The sequence below is a fragment of the Meleagris gallopavo genome, chromosome 6, assembly GCF_905368555.1.
Source record: "Meleagris gallopavo chromosome 6, MGAL_WU_HG_1.1, whole genome shotgun sequence".
NCBI lineage: Eukaryota > Metazoa > Chordata > Aves > Galliformes > Phasianidae > Meleagris > Meleagris gallopavo.
This window is the reverse complement of record NC_139409.1, coordinates 18,681,344-18,702,974: the sequence shown is the minus strand read 5'-3', so window position 1 is coordinate 18,702,974 and position 21,631 is coordinate 18,681,344. Positions and strand designations below refer to the sequence as shown.

Genomic DNA, 21,631 nt, shown 5'->3' with positions numbered 1-21,631 from the left:
AGAAGAGTCTGGCTTTGTTTTCTTTACACTCTCACAGCAAGTTTTTATACACACTGACACCTACTGTGCTGCTCTACTTTGGGCTGAAAAGTCCCAGCTCTCTCATGCTTAGTAAGAGTACAGTACAGATCCTTCTCCTAGCATCCAGTGAGATAAAGGTTTGATCAAAATTATTCTTTTTTTCGTCCTAGTCATTTTTTTACTGAGAGACCAAAGGGGTTACAGTGAACATGTGTGCAGATTTTGGTCAGACAAAACAGATTTATGACAGTGATAAGTTATGTTTGCAAAGAAAAATGGCAACATTTTTTTCTGGTAGCATCAAAGCAGGAAATAGGAAAAAAAACTATCAGATGACTAAAAATTAAGCTTACTTTTTATATGTATTTTTTTTCTATCTACATTTGTTATATCTATACAGTGGTACATAAATAATTGTATTTTAATGTTGTAGTATAGTTCTACATCAAGAAATACACTCCAAATCTTTAAATCTGGAGGTCTGAAATAGTTACAGTCAGACCTGCCTCTGAAATGCATGACTGGTTCTGATGGCTAATAATTTAAACCTTTCCTCAGAGTCTTTTACAGACAAAATGTGCTCTCAATTTGCAGTCAGGTAGCTGACCCTGCTCAAATTCTAACCTGAAAAAACTGAAAAATTTGCTCTTGGAAAATTCGGCTCTTGGGTATGGCAATCAAAGAACAATTGTAACTAAGGAAAAGATTTTTCGTTAGCAAAAGTAGAATTTCTGATAGCATTTGAATAATCTCTTCCACAGCATTTGTACAATTTTGTTGACTAATTGTTCCTCAAAAGTCACTTGAAAAATAAGTGACAGATCTAGAAACAGAAAGTTTAGCAGTGATCTTTTTAATTCAGTCCAGTGTCCTAATGTCTGGAACTTCTGTCTCATCATAAAGCTGCCTTCACAGGTAACAGTAACAAGAGTGATCCAACCTATGTTCATGAAAACCACCACTGGGCTAGAGTTCAGTTTTACTTCAGATTTTGCTGCACATCATTCTGTTTATTCATCTTGAATAACAGCTAAAATTGGGGAAGTTATCAATTTGTCCACAAGATTTTCCTGGGGATATGTCTTCAACAATTGTTTCTACTTGTCCAGGAAGAAATGGATGATGGGTTTTGTGTTTTGTTGTTGTTCTTGTTGTTTGTTTTTGTTGGTTGTTTGGTTCTCATCATTAACATATTATTTGTGTCCGCTTATGGGAAAACAGGGAATCATGACATTAGTAAAATAGAATCCTCTCCATTACCATTTTCAGTACGTCCATTGCATTCTTGTAGAACTGAGATGATAATTTACTGCTTTCTATATTTTCAGGTTACTACACAAGCATTCCTGGAAGTTGTAACTTTGAAACACAAGAGCAAGAATGGACAACAGTATGTGGATTAACACAAGATCGTGGGGATGACTTTGACTGGAATGTTAGCAGTGGCGGTGTCACTGGAAAAATGAGTCCTGATGCAGACCATACACCAGGTATTCATCTGGGATACAGCAGAACTCTTTTAAAACTGTACAACATACTTCTACAAAACCACTATATTTTTACAAGTCAGCAATGAAAAATTTTATTAAGGGTTCATTTGAAAACTTTTGAAAGATACAGATACTAATATTTTAATACAAAAAAAAAAAAAAAGAGGATATTTTTGTCAGTAATAATAAGTTACTATATAGTTATTCATTGATCCTTCAAGAGCAGCTAAGGAGTCTGTGCGGATGCATGTGAAATGCTTAAGATTCATAAGTAGGGTCTTAACTTTTCTCCTTGATTTTGGCTTGAGAGAAATTTAATTTCTTCTATAAATATCCCAATCTTTATTTCAGAATTGCTTTGTTGTATTGTAGAAATTTTAATGGTTAGGAATCCTATTGTAGTTTTTCTTATGAGCAAAGAATTTTTTATATTCAACGTAGAAGTGTCACAATCTCTACAGTTTTTCTTTTGAAGTGTTAATCAGTATGAGCTCCATGTTTTAAGTTTTCTTGGTGTTTCACATTCCAAACTAAACAAAGACATCAGCATGTCATGGCTGCGGCCATTTCTGTCCTACACGTTAATCTTTCCTTTTCATTTACCAGATCCTACACCTGCTGCAGGAGCTGCTAGCCAGATCATGATGAAAATGCTTAACTGCCACCAATCACAGTTTGTCACTTTAGAAGAAGCAGATATCTATGCTAGTCTGTGTCGCCATTGGCTGTAAATGCGGAAGTTCATTCCTCTTGAAAAGGGATGGAACAGACAGAGATAGAAACTAATGCACCTATTCCAGGCAAGCTGTTCCTTGCAAATCAGTAGTCTGATTTGCTTTCTTGCTCTTCCTTTGATGCAGTGTAATGATAAAAGAAACACTAGCCTTCAGCTCTTCAATAAGATATAATATATATTTTTCCATTTCAGTTCTTTTAATTCAATTGAGTTATCTTTTCGTCTTTGAAATTACCTAGCAATCATAAGAAAAATAAAGATAATAAAAAGAGGAGATAAAGGAAAATGGAATTTCAGCAAATGTTTTCACAAAATTGCCTGTTTTTGTAATTTATTTGTATATGAAGTGAGCAAGAAATTTACACATTGGCTATAATGAAAAGGAATCTCTTGTCAGAATTACCAGCAGATCAGATACTGACTTCCTGTTATGTACAGAAATATCTGTCAATCCATTCGAATGTTAATTTCTGAAAATTTTACATCTGTTTAACAGAACTAGCTTACTGTGTTAGTACAGTCTCCAGAAGATAAACCCTGTTTATCACGAAACCATTTAGTGATAAATAACAGCTATGTTTCAACTGTGTAACATTATGCAATCTGGCCACGGTGCAGCTTATTCAGGTTTCACTTTTAAAAATTCTCATTTCCATAAATTTCCATATTGTAATTTTTTCTCTTGTTCAGAAACAAGACACTTTCAACCTTCTACCACAGTATCCATGAGGTATTTAAACACTCAAAGGATGTAGCTATTCAAGTGCAGAACATCTCAACCTCACAGATTTCAACACCTGGAAAAGCAGATTTATTTAACTTTCATTGCCTATTATGTGTATAATTTTGCCATATATCATATTATTTATCAAGGAGGTAGACACCCTGTTTTCACAGTTTATTCCTTAGTATGCAAATATTTTGAATAAATCTATTTATGAATAATATGGTATATCCATGTAATTACAGTTTTTCAAATATTTTTTTCTCAACTGAGAAAATTTGTTTTCTGAAAAAGTTTGAAGCTTGACATAGCACCTAGATAAACCCATCTGAAAATCATTTCAAAAATGATTGCTTCAAAGGCAACAATAGAAATAGATTATTTCTTTGATAGACCCTACTTATTACCAATTATCCAAATTCTGGGTTTCATTTGACTGGTATCCAAAATGAATATTTCTCTTTCTGAACTAATGCTCTCTAAGGCCTGTAAGCTTTTGTAAGTAGACTTACTAGTTCTGTGTACCAGCGCATTCCAGTATTTCATACATTTATGTAATTGAGGAACAAAAAGAATAGGCTGACTTTCTGAATACTATTAAAGACGAGCTGGGTAGTTTGGGACAGTAATGTTTGGAGTTCATAAGCAGGACCTCCTCCTGACTTTTTCAGCATCTGTGAATGTGTGTCAGTGTTTGCAACGTGATTTAAATTTATTACTCTGATATGAGTCAAGTATCTAAGCAAGGATGAAAAGGCAAAGTGAAGTCTGCAGAATGTTATATTAATATTGAATGTAATAAACAGAAATAGGCAAAGGTTTAACATCTCTGTCTAACCGAGGCTGGGTATACATGCATGTGGTAAAAGATAACAGCACCTGAGGTGGTAAAAATGATTATCCTACAGCATAAAGTAGCGCTAAAAACTGCAACTGTTTTTAACCTTTTTTTACTAAGGTAAAGGACAGCACTTCTTGTATGTAAACTCAACTGCGCAGGAGGAAGGAAGTAGAGCAAGGATAATCACTACCAAATTCTTCCCAGCCAGCCTTGGGGTCTGCAGAGTTAGATTTTGGTTCTGGATGTTTGCTTCTAGGCAAAGAGGAGTCTTAAAGGTAAGAGAAAAATCACTTCCACTAATCATACTATAGCAATACTTCATTAGTAGTGTTTGAATTTCAGCGTATGAAGTAATCTAAATCTCAGAGGCTGTTAGATATACTTCACCTCCACTTTCATCACACCAATATATGAAAAAATTCAGTCAACTTTAAAAATAATGATTTTGTTCTAGTCTTAATTTCACTTGCAGTCCTTTTACTACATATACAGGAATTAACATTGCCTATTTCACTATCAAAAACTATTAAAACCTTCTTTCCTGTGTACTCTGTGTACTCTTCCCACTCTAGGGAACCTACTTTAGCAGGTGGCTGGACTAGATGGTCCCTTCCAAACCCTATGATTTTATGAATCTCTGATTCTGTGATAGCTCATCATAATTTTTTTTTAGCAGTTTTTATACCACAAGCTTGTAAATTTATTATTTGAACACAGCTTTTAAAATATTATGTCATGCCTTCAAACCCATTATTCTTCTCAGTTTACATTATTTATTCCTCCACATATTCAAACTTTGCACATTCAGATTAAGAAAATAGAACAGCAGGTAAAGGTCAAGAGCAGTTACAGATTAAATCGAAGTAAAAAGCAGACAATGATTATCTTTTGGATGTGTTGGTAATGGAAATACACTGAGATTATCCATGAAATATTTGTTTTAAATTCAGTATGCAAGAATGTAGGCAAGATTTTTTATTTAAGGAGTTTCTAAACTGGAATTTTTCAATCATTGCAGAACACTTAGAATTAGTAAATAAGTAGATGTATTAATTCTATATGTGGTTAGGCACCAGCCAGAGTCTGCTTTACTTTTTTCCTTTTTTTTCTTAAACCCCTTTCAAAGTAGTTAACTTTGATTAACTTTGATTTCAGAAAAGAGATCCATGAAGAATTTTCTTAATCCAGCACATAAGTTTTCCTATCAGCAGCATTGCTTTTTATGTAGAAATACATTAAAACATCTATAATAAAAAGGAACAATAATCAGTTAAATAATAAAAACATTTCAAAAGATTAAACAAAAGGAAAAAGGGAGGGGAGGAGAGAAGGGGGAAAAAAAAGAAAGAAAAAAGCAACAGCTCAGTGAAGACTTTTGCTCAGGCAGTGGAGGTGAAAAAAGTCAAATTGTAATAGGAAATATGAATAATGTGTTAGAATATAATAATGTCACTACTACAGCTGATGTTACAGGCATTATCTGATGTACAGCTTTCTGCAACATTCTTGTCAGATCTGTATTAAAAGAAAAGTGCAGAGAGACAATATATACAGAGATGAATGTTTAAAATGACTACATCTGTAAAAAGAAAGAAAAAATGAAGGATATCTCAATGTAAGTAGATGTAGTAGAGCTTCTCAAAATAATGTAAAGCAAGAAAAAATGTTATAGAAATAATTCTATTTTATTGCAACAAAGGGAACATTCATTGAGATTAGAGAAAGAAGAATTAAAAGTACTTTCTCTTCTTTATTCAAAATTCACATTTCAGTGACAGATTTGTATTACCATAAACTTTGTAATTTTTTACTGGAAAGCAAAAGCATAGGGTATTATTGTTATTAACTTTAAAAAGGTAAAAATATTCACAAGAGCTCCTCTTGCATTAAGATAGAATGAATGTTATTTTAAAAAGATCTGAGTACTAATGCTTTGGGACATCAGTCAACTATTAGCCAGCAAGAGAAGAAAATTATTTCACAATGATATAGTACAAAGCATAAGATTTTCTTAGAAGTAATTGGCAACAGCCTTTGAGAGTTGATTTATTCAGCATTAAACACAGGACTAGTCTGATATATTAATTAATATATTCTGAAAAGGAAATAATTCTAAATATATAGAATTTTTATTGTGTAAATTCTGCAAATGTAAATTTAAAAAAATACATTTCTCTTCACATTTGGTAACTGTTTAGTTGTTTTAAATGAAACAGTAGAGACATTGCAGCATGAAATCAAGGTTATTTTAACATCTATTGCATTCTAGTGACAATCCTATTGCTCATCTGTCAGAGAGACAGAAAGCATTCTGCTTTCATTAAACTGCAGCATGCTTTTTCTATTAGTTTATTCCAGGAGTTTGTAAAAAAGTTGAGAATTAAAGCCAATGTTAATTCCCGAAATGATAGTATAATTCTAATATATCAGTCTTCTGCCTTGATATTTGCTGATACTAAAGGAAATGAGATGCAATAAATTTTTGTGTAGGATGGCTCAATTTTACTAAAAATGGCTATATTTTAATTGCTTCAAACTCATGTTTAAGGCAAAAAAGAGGCACCACTTTTTCAAGTGTTTCTCCAGTATAACAGTAAATGGTGATTCTATTTTGCTAATCAGCTCATGGACTTTAGAGAAACAATTTCATTGTTCCTGTATTTCCTGTACATCCAAGTAAGGTGTGCAATGATGACTGCCAAGGAACAAACAGAGTTGGAAGACATGGTCTTAAGGATATGGAGTAGAAAACTTAGCATCTTTATTCACTGGAGTCAGTGGTACATTTTTTCAACTGACACTTCTCTGTTGCTAGTATATGTTGACTTGCCCAAGATTCTCCTGCTTCCCAGGCTGGTGATTTAAGAAGAGTAGATAGGTAGTAACATGGGGAGAACACACTCTTCAGAGTTACTTTGACTTCTTGGTTATTAGCCAATTAATTAACCTTCCAGATGGAACATAGTACCTTCCTGTATAACAACTGCTAGAGTCAGGGAAGATCAAGAAGATTCTTGAAGAGTCAGCATGAGGGTATGAGACAGCACTGCTGATGACTAAGTAGAAAATTACAGGTTATATTTTGTGACCTTCAGAAGTGCATACACTTTCCTTATCCTCAAAATGAAAAAGAAGCTGAAAAAGATGAATTAAGGAGTCTCTAACACAGAGAACATGCTGTGGAGAATTAAAACTGAGTCATGATTTTAAGGCAGGGGAATGGGATTTGTGAAAGAATGCCATTCACATATGGACTACAAATGAACCAGCTGGCAGAGGCACCTTGGAGAAAGACCAAGTAGCAACTATAATAGCTTCTTTCATGCATTTGCTTCTTAAAGATTATCATGCTAAATTCTTCTTAGAATCTCCATGAAGTATGTACTGGGATATTTTCATCTTTAGCTTTTAACTCCACAGTAAATGAAGTGATGGCTCTATTTTTTCTGATTCCTGTTCTTTGTGATTTAGACTGTGTGTGAACTTCAGAAAGTGTGTCAGTACAAACTGACTAATTAGTCAATATATGCTTGTTACACTGAAATTAAAATGGTAGTATTTAGCTTACAATTAGATTGAGCATGCTCTCCACAGCCTGGTAGATAGTAATTCAACAGGATTTTCACTGAAGGTGCAGACTTAGTTTTACTGTTATTGTTTGGTTGGGTGAGATTCATTTTATTAGCTATTTCCTCTTTGAATTCTTAAATTATTTCCACTGCTAGGCTAGCTTGTGTGCAATTTGTATGTTGCTGTGTAGGGAGGTGTTGGAAAATCTCTGAAGACACTAAGCATTACAGCACTCTAACTTTCGAGGGCATTGGAGAGCTTTGCTACCATTCATGTTCTGCATATGTTTACAGATGTACTAACCCAGCACTGCTGAGCAGAAAGTGAGGATTATTGTCACTTCATTCTACGTCAGCCTTACTCGGCAATTGTACCATGTTTATCTTTCTGAAAAGCAAAAGTCTTCTGTACACTAAATAAACTCAAAAAATGCTTCAAACTTCAGAGACAAAAGTAACCTTGGTGAAGGATACACCATGACATCTTTTACTTTCTGTGGGCATTATCTCTGAGAGAGAGATATATATATCTCAAGCTAAAGAAACAGACACCATTTTTATGAACTCTGTTGTAATCTCATCTGATTTACCATATATTCTAAATTACATATTTTTTTCAGAATTTTCAGCTGCAATTTTTAAGAGGAATAGAGAAAGATAGCCACTTTCTTGATTAAATAGTGGATAAAGATTTGAAGAAGTGAAGTAAATGCATTCGGGAGCACTGCAGCAGAAAGTGGGAATTAAGTATTTCCCCAAGAGTGTACATGAGAAGTAGAATAGAGGTGTGAGCTCATCTGAGATTTCCTGTGTACCAGTTCAGAGATGTATACTAAAATCTATTAGTTTCCACATATTTTTATTATGACAAACAATATAACAGGTTTAAACTCAAGCAAACTCTAACAGGAGACATAATCACAAAAGTTAACATGACATATTAACTAATCCATAATAATTATCTATTTGCATACCCTTTCTATATGGCAAATCTAATATATATCTCATGGAAAGGAAATTAACCTTGCATCTATGCAGGCAGAAGCAGATGTCATCAAAGTGTATTTTCTGGATCTGCTTTGACTTGCTGACCCCAGGCCCACTGCCATTTATAGCAGATTTCAGGATGAGTTTATTTTTCATACTCAGCGTAAATTTCTAAGCTGGCTTGTTTGTACAAAGCAGTTTGTATTCCATTTGAGATCAGTTTCCGTGTAGACATGATGTATGTTCTCTGTACATACAAAGAACTGCTCAAGCAGGTAGCATGCTTTGAAAAATCTCTGCTACCAACTTGATGATGAAGCACACAAAGAAACAACTGATTTTAAACCATGAGACAGCCTTCAAATAAAGAGATTCTAGTAGTGTCTTCAAAAGTGCTTGGTTCTTCCCACAACAGTTGTTTGTTCATCTATGAAACTTTTCTATTAGGTGTACCAAATGCAATTTTATTATCTCAGTATTAGCCTTCAAAAAATAGAAAATGTCACTGCATGACACAGTAATAACTAAAACCACACTAATACTGTTGTGTGTTGTAAAGATTTACAGTAATGAGACTGTAATATTTCATGATTGATGAAACAGTGAATGGTCCATGTGATATACATACAGATGTTGTAACATAGCCTTGACTTTGCCTGCAGTTAGTCTAATTGGGAGATTCAGCTTATTAAGGACTTATAACCTGATATTGTGAATGCAAATAGTTTTTTTCATTTTTTAATGGCTTAATTCAGCTATTTTTTCTCAAAACTTCTCAGTGTTGCTCAGCATGCTTTTTAACTTTTTGGAAGACTGTTGCTAGATAGTGCTGTAACACAGTCCTGTAATACATCAAACTTGGTTATGTTAGGTACTAATTTGGATTATTGTATGATAGTCCACTTGCTTCACCTCTCTTCCAAAACAGAAACAATGTACAACTATGTTCGGTCATTACAAATATTTTGGTCAATGCAGTAACTTCTGTAAAGTATGTAGTTTGGATTTTTATCTTGTCTCACCAAGCTGGCTGGGAAAGTCAAAGATATTTAATTACGCATATCATTAGTATGGATTTAAGTTTATAACTTTCTTGAGTCTCAGATTTTGTGGGACTCTTTTCATGTTCCACTGTTTAAGTGGGATGGTAAAGCAGAGACATGAACCACCAGATCAACTAATGAATAATTAGATTATAAACTTGTAAGAATGATGGTGTTCAAAGTGTGAGGAGGAGAGGATAACAATTAAAATTTCCAGTCTCTTAAAGAAATAACTATCAGCTGGAATGGTTGGAATATGCTGACTTTCGTTGCTCCAACTCTTTTTCATTATTTCTGGCCTTGGTTTAAATTGTATGAGGATTTTGAACACCTGTGTGAGAAACGCAGCTATCTACATAATTTCCAGAAGCCTGTGCATGACATTAATAATTCACCAGTGAGTTCACTTGTTGTCATTCCTATTTCTTTCAGTAATGTTCTTTATTTTATATTTGTTGTTGCTAAATATGTTTGGGTTAACTTACCATGAAACATAGTATAAATTAATTGTACCAAAGTAGAGGCTTTAAAGCTGAATACTGAGCCGATCATCTATGTCTCCAAAATCTTCACCTAGTCTATCAATTTTAAGAAGTTCATATTTTAGAAATGAAAGGGTATCTCTTGAACATTCTTAGTCTTTTCTTCAGTGTTAGATGAAATTTGGGTTAGGTCTTTAGTCCTTAGCTTCTATATGATGAGACAGTCTGTAGGTTTTCCAAGTAGTGATTCTCTTAGCAATTCTCTTTGTTTATTTATTTATGTTCAGAGTAGCTTTTTACTTGCAGCTGAGTTAGAATGAACAAAAGTATTTAATAACTTTTGTACCTCACCAAGAAAGCTGTATTACCCTGGCTAGACATGTTCCTCTGTCTCTTCTTCAGCACTGAGTCAATTATATCTCTTGGACTTCTTGGTCAACAGGTATACTCAGTTGAAGAACATGGAATGGATATTCTTATGTGGTCTTCTAGCAAAAATGAAGAAAACAAATGGATGTATGCAAATGTGGTCCTTTCCAGTAATGCTCCTTTCAGAGTTGCCTTTGAAGCTGAGGTGGGGCAGAGTGAACCCACAGAATTTGCTCTTGATGATATTTCTTTCACCCTAGAATGTGTGGATGGAGGTATGTTATTACAGAAGTATTTACAATACTGGTATATTTTTAGACTCTAGAGGAAAACTTTTATTGCGTATTTCATTGAATATCTCAAATATGTGTGATCTGGCTTCTGCTACACAAAGTAACTGAATCAAACTGTGTAAAGAAAATGAGTTAAATTCTAATACTTTATGAAGCCATATGCATTCTGTAAGAAAGTCCTCAGCAAATTAAATACCACATATGATAAATTATCAGGAAAAAAAATATTAAAATTTATGTGCAAATAGAAATTTTAATAAGAATATAAACCATTCCTAATCTAAGATTTCTCTATAAATCTTTATTCATATGGAGCAACTAGAAAAGATTATAGATAAACAAATTCTAATGCAGATGTTATAAAAATGTTCTTGAATAGCTAGAAATCTATACTGCTCTTACTATTCAGACTGTGTATGAATTAGTTGTGAATCTATTCAATGCACTGCTTTGTTAATTTTGATGATTAAGCAGCTCCTTGAAGAACTAACCCCACAGAGATTAAAATTTGAAATAAAATATATATTCAAATAGGTGGCATTTACTTGATCTCAATCTGGAAAAAAAAGTTGATTTTCCAACCAGTAGGCTAGCTACTGTTTTGGAATTGAAAATACTGTTTTGGAATGTATTATAATGAACTGCAAACCATGTACATAAACAAGTGCTCGTCATGTTAATAACCTTTTCAAATTATACCTTAAGACATATTTAGTCATTTACATGTGTAATATAGCAAAGTAGAAATTTTGAAATGATATATTTTGAGTACCTGGGATTAACAAGTCCTTGGCTTCTATTTCAACAATATATATAAATCAAATTTCTATTTTTTATGGAACTTTGATGGTTTATTATGAACAAGCATGTATTCCTACCCCAGGCAACCTTACAGGACAGGGGCACAGTGGCTGGAAGACTGTGTAGAGGAAACAGACCTGGGGGTATTCGTTGATGCTCCAGCTGTGTATTTCTCCGTTTCTAAGAAAATCAAAGGCAATCTCCTGATAAGTTTGTGACTCGATGTATCATCTCCTCCACAGATCAGAAATAATATCTAGATATTATTACTTACATGTGTTTTGATTTTTTGTTTCTCTAGCAGTTTTGTATTGCTTTATGAAAAGTCCTATCCTAGTCTGTACCCTAGGCTGGGTGCACCCAGTCTGTGCTCGCAAAGAAGCAAAAGAACTTCAGAAAAACTGCGTAATTAAATAAACCTTAGTTATTTAGGAAGAAGAGCTGAACTCTGACACTTTAATCTAGTGCCTAACAAAGTGTAGCTGCTCTGGACAAAATGCTATTTTTCATTACTAACTTAAAAATTGAGACAGTGAAATTTGAAAATATTACCCACAAATAGTACAAAATCACTGCGGTGTAAAGAGAAAGTTCAGTATACCATTCTTGCAGATATTTGAGCAAGAATATTTTGCTTTAACAGAATTGGTGGGAACGTTTATCTACTACACCATCAGACCTGTTTTGATTTTTGCTCCTCATGTTTATTCAAAGACTTAGTTCAGAGAAAGTGTGTATACCTGCAGTACAGGTTTTCTGTAATATTCTTTCTTTCAGGAGATAACTTTGCTCCCGAATATTTTTTCCTCTCACTGCATTATTATTTTTCATCTGTTCTTTAATTACTTTGGGTTTCCTGAGACTTCTAAACAGAAGCGATCACATTTTATCTGGCTGGGAGCTCTAAGCAATAAAGCATTACCAGCAGCTCTAATTCAGCTGAGATTTTTATTTGTTCTTAAGCAGTCAACCCTCATTAGACAGGAGAACTTCTTCACATTCAAGAGTACTTCTTAACGTTTGAACAAAGAGTGATCAAACTAGTCCCTGGCTTACTACAGAAGTAACTTCTAGCTGATGCTCATGCATGGAGGAATCTGCAGTGCCAGCTGCCAGTGGCACAAAATTTTACTTGGTTCAGAATTAACTGGTAAATGAGAGGTAGTCTTACCACATTTCAAGGACCACTCTTTTCTTCTGATATAGTGTGTGAAGTTTTTATATTTCCCACCAGTACTCTATTCCAGAGATCACCCAAGCAAAAATTATTTGAGCTTATGGAGATTGTGTATTGGTAGAAGCTATGCCTCATGGCGATCACCACTGACTTCTGCTGCAGACTGTCATGTGGAGAAGTTCTCCACTAACCCTATTAGCCCCTCTTTAACATCTCTCTGTGAACTTTCACTTCTAAATAGTACTGCTTGAAGTAAACACAAATAGGGTACATTGCCTCTGTGTCATCTGATCATGGCAGAATTGCACAAAACTCTGTGTTCTCTACAGATGATCTACTGCTGCAGATGATCTTTCCTACTTTCCAGAGGAGCTAATATTGCAAAGAAGTTCTATTAACCAGGGCAAAAAAAAGGTCCATCTAGTATAACATGCCTCCAGTAGTGCCCATTTGTGGATGCCTGGGAGAGCGCTGATCATTAATTCCCATGATGGGTTCTGCACTGCCAGCTGTTTCTGACTTGGTCTTCCCAAGCCACATGTAGGTTCAGTATAGTAATTCACCACTTTTTTTCCCTTAAAATTGAATTTCCCATTTTAATACCAGCAAATTTTTTAGTAAAAACAAAATATATGCTTGCGTGAATCTAAGTTTATCTTCATAAGCAGAATAGCTGTTCAATGTTTTCTCATATAGGCATTGAAACTTATAAAAGTAATATTAAAATATTTTAATTATTTAATTAATTTAATTAAAATATTAAATATTAAAAGTAATATTTAAGTTTTCTTCTGTCTCTTAGAATTTCTTCAAGACTTCTCTATATTTTAGTTTCAGGTGTCACAGCAGATGTGTGTCTGACAGACCTAGTCTTGAAGTTCCTTCAGAACAAAAGTAATTTCCACTGACCTCCTAAGAAAAGCAGAATTAGGCATTGCCTAATATCCGTATTTACCCAAAAGAGTAAAGAGGAGAGGATCCCAAAGGGCAGGAACAACAGAGTGTTTTCTTATTTCAAGCTGAAAGGAAATGGACTTTACCACAGACATCTTTTTGACAGAAACAGTCTCAGATGAATGTTCATAATGAAAACACAGCAGAGTGTAGATTGCTACTACAAGTTCTTCATTAAACTTAGTAAAGCACTGTGGCACTTTACAAAGATCTCCTTTCACTGGGTCTTATAAGAAAGGCATAATTCATACTTTTATCTAACAGCCCAAAAAGTTTTGCTGAAGGTTCTACATGTGTGCGTGTGTGTGACATGATAGATTATGCCAAAGGCTTAGAGGGATTTGGTGATCTGTCTCTGAAATTGAACATCCCCAAGTCTGAACTTGCGATGTTCTGGAATTGTTAAGTGCTAGAGCTGCACATAGTACAACATCAGATCACGAGGAAAAGCTCTGTAGAGGACATTTAACTCTGAATTCTCTAAGTTGCAGAGCCAAGAGAATCATTGTTAGCTTGTTTGCTCAAGCTTGTAGTTAAGCAGGTTGAGAACTCAGGGATTCTCCTTCCTCAAGGGCGAAATATGATTCAGGGGAAGTCTGCCTCAATAAACAAAGGAGGGGAAGAGGGAAGCAAGGAAGTGATAGAGGGCTTGGAGGTATTTGTGAATAGTTTCTCTAGTTAGTCTCTCAGTGAAACAAATCAGAATGTCTTATAGATCCTCTTTGCTTGGCAGAGATAGGACATTTCTGCATTTATAAAGAAAAAAAATTATGACCCAGAGTTTAACACCTCAGGGAGATTCTTCAGCCTGATTCAGTATCTTCCAGTGCACTTATCTTACAGTGAAGCCATAAGTTTTGCTGATTTCACAGGAAGAGAAACAGGGAATGTTTCTAGTATGAGATAGAGTGCATAAACTAGCATAATTAGTGTCAAATGTTGAATGAAATTATATTGTGCATAAATAAATATAATATATTGGCTTAAAACTTTTTATTTCTCTCTGCTTTTCAATGTCTCTCTGCACAGAATATTGAAATCTTCTGATTCAAACTAGATGCCTTTTGGGAAATTAAAGTCTTTGGATTTATTAATAGTGTACAAGAATTGTCTTATTAATTATGAGTCTCCAAAATCCATCTGTTTACACCAAACAACAACAAAAAAAGGCTCAAATCACAGAGTTGATGCTTTACCTTGCTAATTTTGTTCATAAAACTCAATATATTTTTTCAAAGTGGGATAGAGAAATAATTTGAGGATTAAAAAAAAAAAATCATTGCATTGGAGAAAAGAAATTCTCAGATTCTTTATTAGGTAAGACAGCTTTCTCTTCAACAAGATTTAATCACAAGCTGAGATTTATCAAATTAGGCAGAGCTTACCAGGATGCTCCTCTCAGATGATGCTAAATTTGGACCTGTACAAACTACCTTTCATTATAAGTTAAGCTGAGAAATAAAAGAGTTAGCATGGCATTGTGTTATCAGCCCATCTATGAAGACTGTCCTGATTCTGAGCAGTTTCTCTTTCCTCTGCACTAAATCTGTCTCATATCACTTTGTTGGTAATTAAACTTCACAGTTTCTCTAGTTTTTCATTGCTCCTAATAAATAAATAAGTGCATTATGGTAACAGACTAGCAATTGTTGCTAGCAAATAGCTAGCAAATTCTAGATTGCTCTTAACAGAAATGTGACGGATATTGCCATGATTGTTCGTAGGTGATGTCTGTTCCAGCCTGTAGTGGTAGATCTCTGAGTGGAAATTTTAAATCAAAGCTTGATTTTACAAGCAGTGTGTTACTTGTATGTTTTCCCTTGTTTGCATGCTAGCACATTGGGATCCTCTAAGATGCATTTTGCCCAATTCTGTCCAGAAATATAAAACTATGATATCACTGGGACAAGTTCTGATTTTGTTAAAATTTTGTTAAAATGATTTTGGCTTTGTAACAGAGTTTCTAGAATCCTTTCCAGCACCCTGCCCTATACTTCTGTGTTCTCAAAAGGAGGGAGAATTAAATATTTAACTATGTAGGCTCATCCCTTTCCTTTCCCATTACCTTTTCTTTTTGTCTTTATACAAGCTTTGATGTTACATTTTATTTTCTAGCAGAAACTGTACTGACACAAATAAACACTCACAGATAGCCTGTAGTAGTATTTGAATAAGTTCAGTGCAATGAATTTTTTTAAACAAGGTTATTTCCCTATAGACACTGAATGGACTGATTTTATGCTCTGATCCAATGTGCACTGAAGTGAAAGTGAAGATTACCACTGCTTTCAACTTTATTAATGCACCGGATTGGACTTGTAATTAATTTATACTCTCATCTAATGGAAACTGTTGGAGGAGTTTATTTTTGACTCTTTTAGCTATGGTTAATATGTCCTCAGTTTTTGTTAGATTTAGTAGGTAAATTACTTATGCAAATGTATCAGACAGGTTGCTAGTTCTCAGGGGTCTGATGCAGGCCCATTAAAATCAATAAGTCTTTCCATTTACCTAAATGGACTTAAAAGCAAGCTCTGATACAACAGAACTAATGCTGCATAATAGCATGTGGTAACATTATTTCATGCTTTCTGGTGTTGATTTTAATGCCATTGGCTACTAGTCTTAATTAGAATTCACTGTCATAGATGGTTTATAAATATTTGCGGAGACCTAATCTGCACTAGAGATCTTGGCATCTGAACAAGGCAGGCAGAAAAGAAATGCATGGCGTAGAGATCTTGTTTCATGTAAGATAAGCATTCTTGTTTGTCTCTGACTGTACTAATAACTATGAAATACAAATATTTGCATTATATTATCCTTTGGGTAATAGAGGCTACACTATTTCCAGTGGCTGGACTCATGTGCCATGTGGTAAAGCCTGGCATGCTGTCAGGAAACAGGTTCAGTGCTGTGTGCCCAGTCACACAACGTGGACCACAAAAAGAATTGTGTAACAGAGCATCTGCACACAGGAAATCTTCATCTGCATACAGAAAGTGTTCATAAAACATTTCATGGTTTTTAATAAATCCATAAATATCCATAAATATTTTAATAAATATATAACTGTGCTTCAGACCATGAGCACTTCACTCATTAAAGACTTTTCACACAGTATAGGCTCCTTATTTCCAAACTGTCAGTTCCTGAACTCGATATAGTATAACAGATGTTTTGATGATTAACACATTGAAATAAAAACAACTGTAAAATCACCCATTTTACCTGATAAAAATGAAAGGCAGGAATATGCAGCTGTAGTTACTGCACTTCATGAAGCAGTACATAAAAATTTGGTATAAGATTTTTAGTTTTTGTATCCATCTCAGTGTACTGGACTTACATGGCAAGGTTTTATCAGAGGGGAGCTGCAGGGTTTGTGTCTGTAAGCAGAGTCCAAAAGTTGCCCTGTGTCAGGTAAGAGCCAGAGCTCCAAAAGGGTCTCGCTACTGCCAGAGCTGAGCCAAGAGCAATGCTGATTGTGCATCTAGGAGTGCAGATTTAACATAGGGAAAAACTGCTGCACAAGGCAGCTGGGAGAGAGGATTCAGTAACTGAGAATATCCCCGCAGGTACCAAGGTCAGTGCAGAAAGAGGGCAGGAGCTGCTCCAGGTGCAATGCAGGAGTTCCCTACAGCCTGATCCTCCTGCAGCCCATGGGCACCACAAGAAGCAGATCTCCAAGTGCAGCCACAGAGGAGCTCACAGAGCAGCAGTGGATGTGGCTGAAGGAGGTGCATGAACAGCCCCTGTAGGAGCAGCCTCAGGCTGGAGCTGCAGCCTGTGGAGAGCAGGCGACAGTATGGCAGGAGGGTTGGGGGAGTTTCTGCTTGAGGGGCAGTGCTGGAGCAGTGCCTGAAGAGCTGCAGCCTATGGAAGCCCACATAGGATCAGTACAGGAAAGACAGCTTTGCATAGGAGGGACCCCACGTGGAGCAGGGCAGAGAGATCATGACAGAGTAGCAGAGACGAAGTATTATGGACTGGTCGCAGTCCTATTCCACATTTCCTTCTGCCACTTGTAGTGAGGAGGTAGAAGACAGTGGATGAGAGGAAGGTGTTAGTATTAGTTTGCTTATATTTTTCTCAGTGCTCTGCTCTCTTGGTGACAGACAATAAATTATATTAATCTTCCTGAATCCGTTTTGCCCATGGCAGCAATTGGTGTGTGATCTTCCTGTCATTATCTCAACCCGTGAGCCCTTTTACATTGTATGTTCTCCCTCAGTTCCTTTAAGGAAGGACAATGAGAGAATGCTGTGTTGGATTTGAGTTAGTTATCAGTAAGAAACCAGCGCACACAGCTACCCATTTTCTCTTCAAAGTGTGAGGATGCTGGTAGGGTGGTATCTCTGTCCTTAGATTACACCTGGCCCAACAGAGTTGCATGAGTGGTTTTGACAGAGGGCTTAAAGACTTATTCAAAAACTCATCTTTTAGGTTATAATTAAAATTATGACATGCATGCAGACATTATATGCACTTTCAAAACACTTTATTTAAAATATGGAAGGTAAAAATATGTGTAAAATGAAATGGTCAGTAAAATAAATAAGGTATGTCCTTAGATTGTTACTTAAAAAATTGTGATTCCTTCAGCTATAATGGAAAATCAACAATTTGCTGCTGTTTTCCTATAGATCTAAATCCAGAGCAGAGGTTATTTTCTCTGACATTGTTTTTGATCTTTATGTTAATACTGTATTCCTGAGGATCTCCAGTCCTGATTTTCAGTGATTGTACAGCCTGGACGCAGAAAGCTAAGCTTCTATCCTGTATTCCTTAGAACATGTAATTGTCAGTAGATTTATTTCCAAATCCTTAAACAGCTTCAAATAGATACTGCTTTTTACGAAAGGTAACCTGTACGATATCTCTTCCACTCTCAAATGTTGTCTGAAAATTATAGCCACTCAACACTCAGAAGATGAGTGCTTAGCTGGAAACTTCTTTTCCACACTTGGAGAAAGATGAGGAAAAAAGTTTTTCTGGCATGTTAGGGTTGGGAATTATTGAATTTAATGATTTTAAGTGACTGAAATTGCTGATAAGCCATAGAAGGATAATCTATTTGCATTGAAATAAAACACATTTTAGATTCTATTGTTTACACAAACTTCATCATATATATCTGTAGAGTGGGTATACTATTCAAACACGTACAGAAATTTAAAGTTAGATTTTAAGGCTGAGAAAGGTGAGTACACCCTTGTGCAGCTCAGGACCATGGAAGATATTTCTTACATTACGATCAGCTCATTTTCCCCTGTAACCACATTGCAATGTCAACATTTTTACATTTTAGTTTAGTTCTCCCTAGCGATCAAGGAAACAGAATAAATACTGCCACTGTTAAAAATGAAATATGCCAGCAGTACATACCGCAATGATGAGCCTAATATAAATAGCTACATAGCAGCTTTAAATGTAACTAATTAGTTTTGCATTAATGATGTGTTGCTTGTGATTTCTTTTCAGTTTGATATTATTAATGATTTTTTTAGATTTGCGTATTCCAATTAGTCAGTTTTAATAGTTAGATATATACAAATTAATGTTTTATAAATTTTCAAACTTTTTTTAACAGACACGGTTAATTTATAATTAAGAAGAAAATTTGTATCCTACTTTATGTGAAGAAACTAGATTGAACTGAGGAGTAGATTTTGCAGATCATGAAAATTATAATCATTTAAGAAATGTCATCCAGTGCACAGTCTTTATATTGCATCTGAAACCAAGCAGATATTGAATTTAAATACTTAAATGTGAGATATTAAGCAAGGTGATATTCTTAAGGACTTTGACATATGTTTCCAAATTATTTATTGTCCTGATCTAAATTCAGGGTATTGCTTTGGGTTTTTATTAATGTACTGAAAACATAAAACAGAGTTAACAAGACCTCCAGTTAGCCTTCCTCTTCACTTAACCTCTGTCATAAATTGGAGACATCTTTACTGTTCTTGGTGAATTCCATGCACTCTAAAATAATTTGTATGCACGTCAGGAAGAATTTGTTTCTACGCATTATTTTCTAAAAACAATTGGAAATCATCATAGAAAAAAAAAAATCCCTGATTTATTAAAGCACCCAAGTATTTGTTTAACTACTGAATTTAAAATAGGATCATGTCCATGCATAAGCACTTTCTGAGATTGGAACCATAAGGCTAAAACAATCATTGCTACAAAAGCCTGAAGACAATTTAGCATGCAAGACTCATAGCAATACTTTTATGTGTTATTGAATTTAAGAATATTTTTCAAATTTTATTGCAGAACAAAATCAGGCAACTATTTACTAGCAGATGTATCATTAATACATTAGATATAGGGGATGAGGGGAATGAAAGTGAGGTAAAAATCTTCATAAATATGCTACAATTGCTATTTTTCCCAAAACAAGTGTCTATAGGAAAGACAAATGTATTAACAGTGTAGTTGCAATTTTAATTGCAGTTTCCTAAGAAATTGTGTGCAGTTAATTTCCACTGTGCGAGAACATAGACAAATCGAAACTATACTATACAACTGCAGAAGTGCATCCCTTAGTGGAACTAACTGCAGGATAAGTCATTTTCACAACTTAAGTACCTGGTAGGAATTACAAGGAAAAGGGGCAGTAATAACAGAAGAAAAATAATTTTATCTAATTTAATAACTTATTTTTTTCAAGAGCAAAATAAAATTGCAAAAGGATTCATTTTTAATAAAGATTGGCTCTATTTTTAATACTGCAAGTTTTTGCCGATACAGAAATAAATACCTTCTCCCAGTGACTTCCCATACGCTTCCCTGATATCATGGCAGAATCATGAATAAATGGAAGCTTAAATGTCTCCAGTTAATTTGTGTGGATGACCACAGAGTTCTTTTCCACTATATTTTCCAGAAGAAAAAAAAAAGGTAGGGAGGCAGAGGGGGAATATTTCTTCTTCAGTCAAGTGTTATTATTATTATTGTTGTTGTTATTGTTGTCTTCTTTTTAGACGTACTCTGGAAAATTTAATCTATTTTTTAATTATTATTTAACTATCTAACGAAGCTACAGAATCAGAGTAATAATAAGCTATATCCATAAAAAACTTTTATTGTTTTACTCTTATGAGGGTTCAGACCTTACTGTAGACAATAGCTTTGTGTGAAATATGTTTCTTGTTGATCTACACTTATGTAGTCTTTGAAATATTTTTTATTCGTTCAGTATACAAGTAGAGGAAGACCTTGAGGGCTGTCAAGAATATTTTAAAATGTTTTCTGATATAGAATCATAGAATCACAGAATGGCCTGGGTTGAAAAGGACCACGATAATCATCTAGTTTCAACTCTCTTGCTATGTGTGGGGTCACCAGCCACTAGACCAGGCTGCCCAGAGCCACATCGAGCCTGGCTTTAGATGCCTCCAGGGATGGGGCATCCACAACCTCCTTGGGCAACCTGCTCCAGTGCATCACCACCCTCTGTGTGAGTAAAAGATAAGTTTCCCTAACACTTTCATATTAACCTTTCTATATGGACATGACAAAGATAATAAATAGGATAATAAACTGGATTTGAGCTTTAGATGGAACAGCAAGAATATACAACAGTTAATATGATGTGGCAAAGTGTTTTTTAAGTATGTACTCTATTTAAGAGCTGTGCTTTTATACTTATTATTTTACTTAAAAAAAAAAAACACTTTCATATTAAAAACCAACGTCTTGCCCAGTAGCACCTATGTTCTTCTCAGATGTAGTATAGATGGTTACTGGAAAAAATATATATATATTCCTTTCTGGTCTTCACTTTTTTCTTGTAGGACCAGCTACACCACAGCCTCCAACTTGCAGTAGTGACCAGTTCCCATGCGTGTATGTGCAGCAGTGTTTGCCTCTCAATGCAAAATGTAATGGGGCTGAAGACTGCTTGGATGGAAGTGATGAAATTAATTGTCCCACAGTGACCCCTACCACTATGTCTCCAAGCTCCTGCAAACCAACAGAATTCCTGTGTCCTTCCAAAGGCTGCATCCCAGCTCTCCTGAAATGCGATGGTGTGCCTGACTGCCTGCTTAATGAAGATGAAGTTGGATGCCGTAAGTTAATTTCATTGCGCTAGTTACAGCCATGCTAACTTTCTTTCCCAAAACAGT

General features: G+C 34.9%; 1 protein-coding gene across 4 annotated transcripts in view; it reads left to right on the top strand.

The window, feature by feature from the left end:
• MALRD1 (MAM and LDL receptor class A domain containing 1) overlaps positions 1-21,631 on the top strand; it is a 208,446-nt gene that overhangs the window by 138,927 nt on the left and 47,888 nt on the right. For all 4 annotated transcript variants that reach the window (XM_085227299.1, XM_085227300.1, XM_085227298.1 and 1 more), the window contains 4 exons: positions 1,350-1,511; positions 3,930-4,087; positions 10,336-10,537; positions 21,299-21,574. In XM_085227299.1, the coding sequence (XP_085083425.1) occupies positions 1,350-1,511; positions 3,930-4,087; positions 10,336-10,537; positions 21,299-21,574 (798 nt within the window). The remainder of the gene's footprint in view (positions 1-1,349; positions 1,512-3,929; positions 4,088-10,335; positions 10,538-21,298; positions 21,575-21,631) is intronic.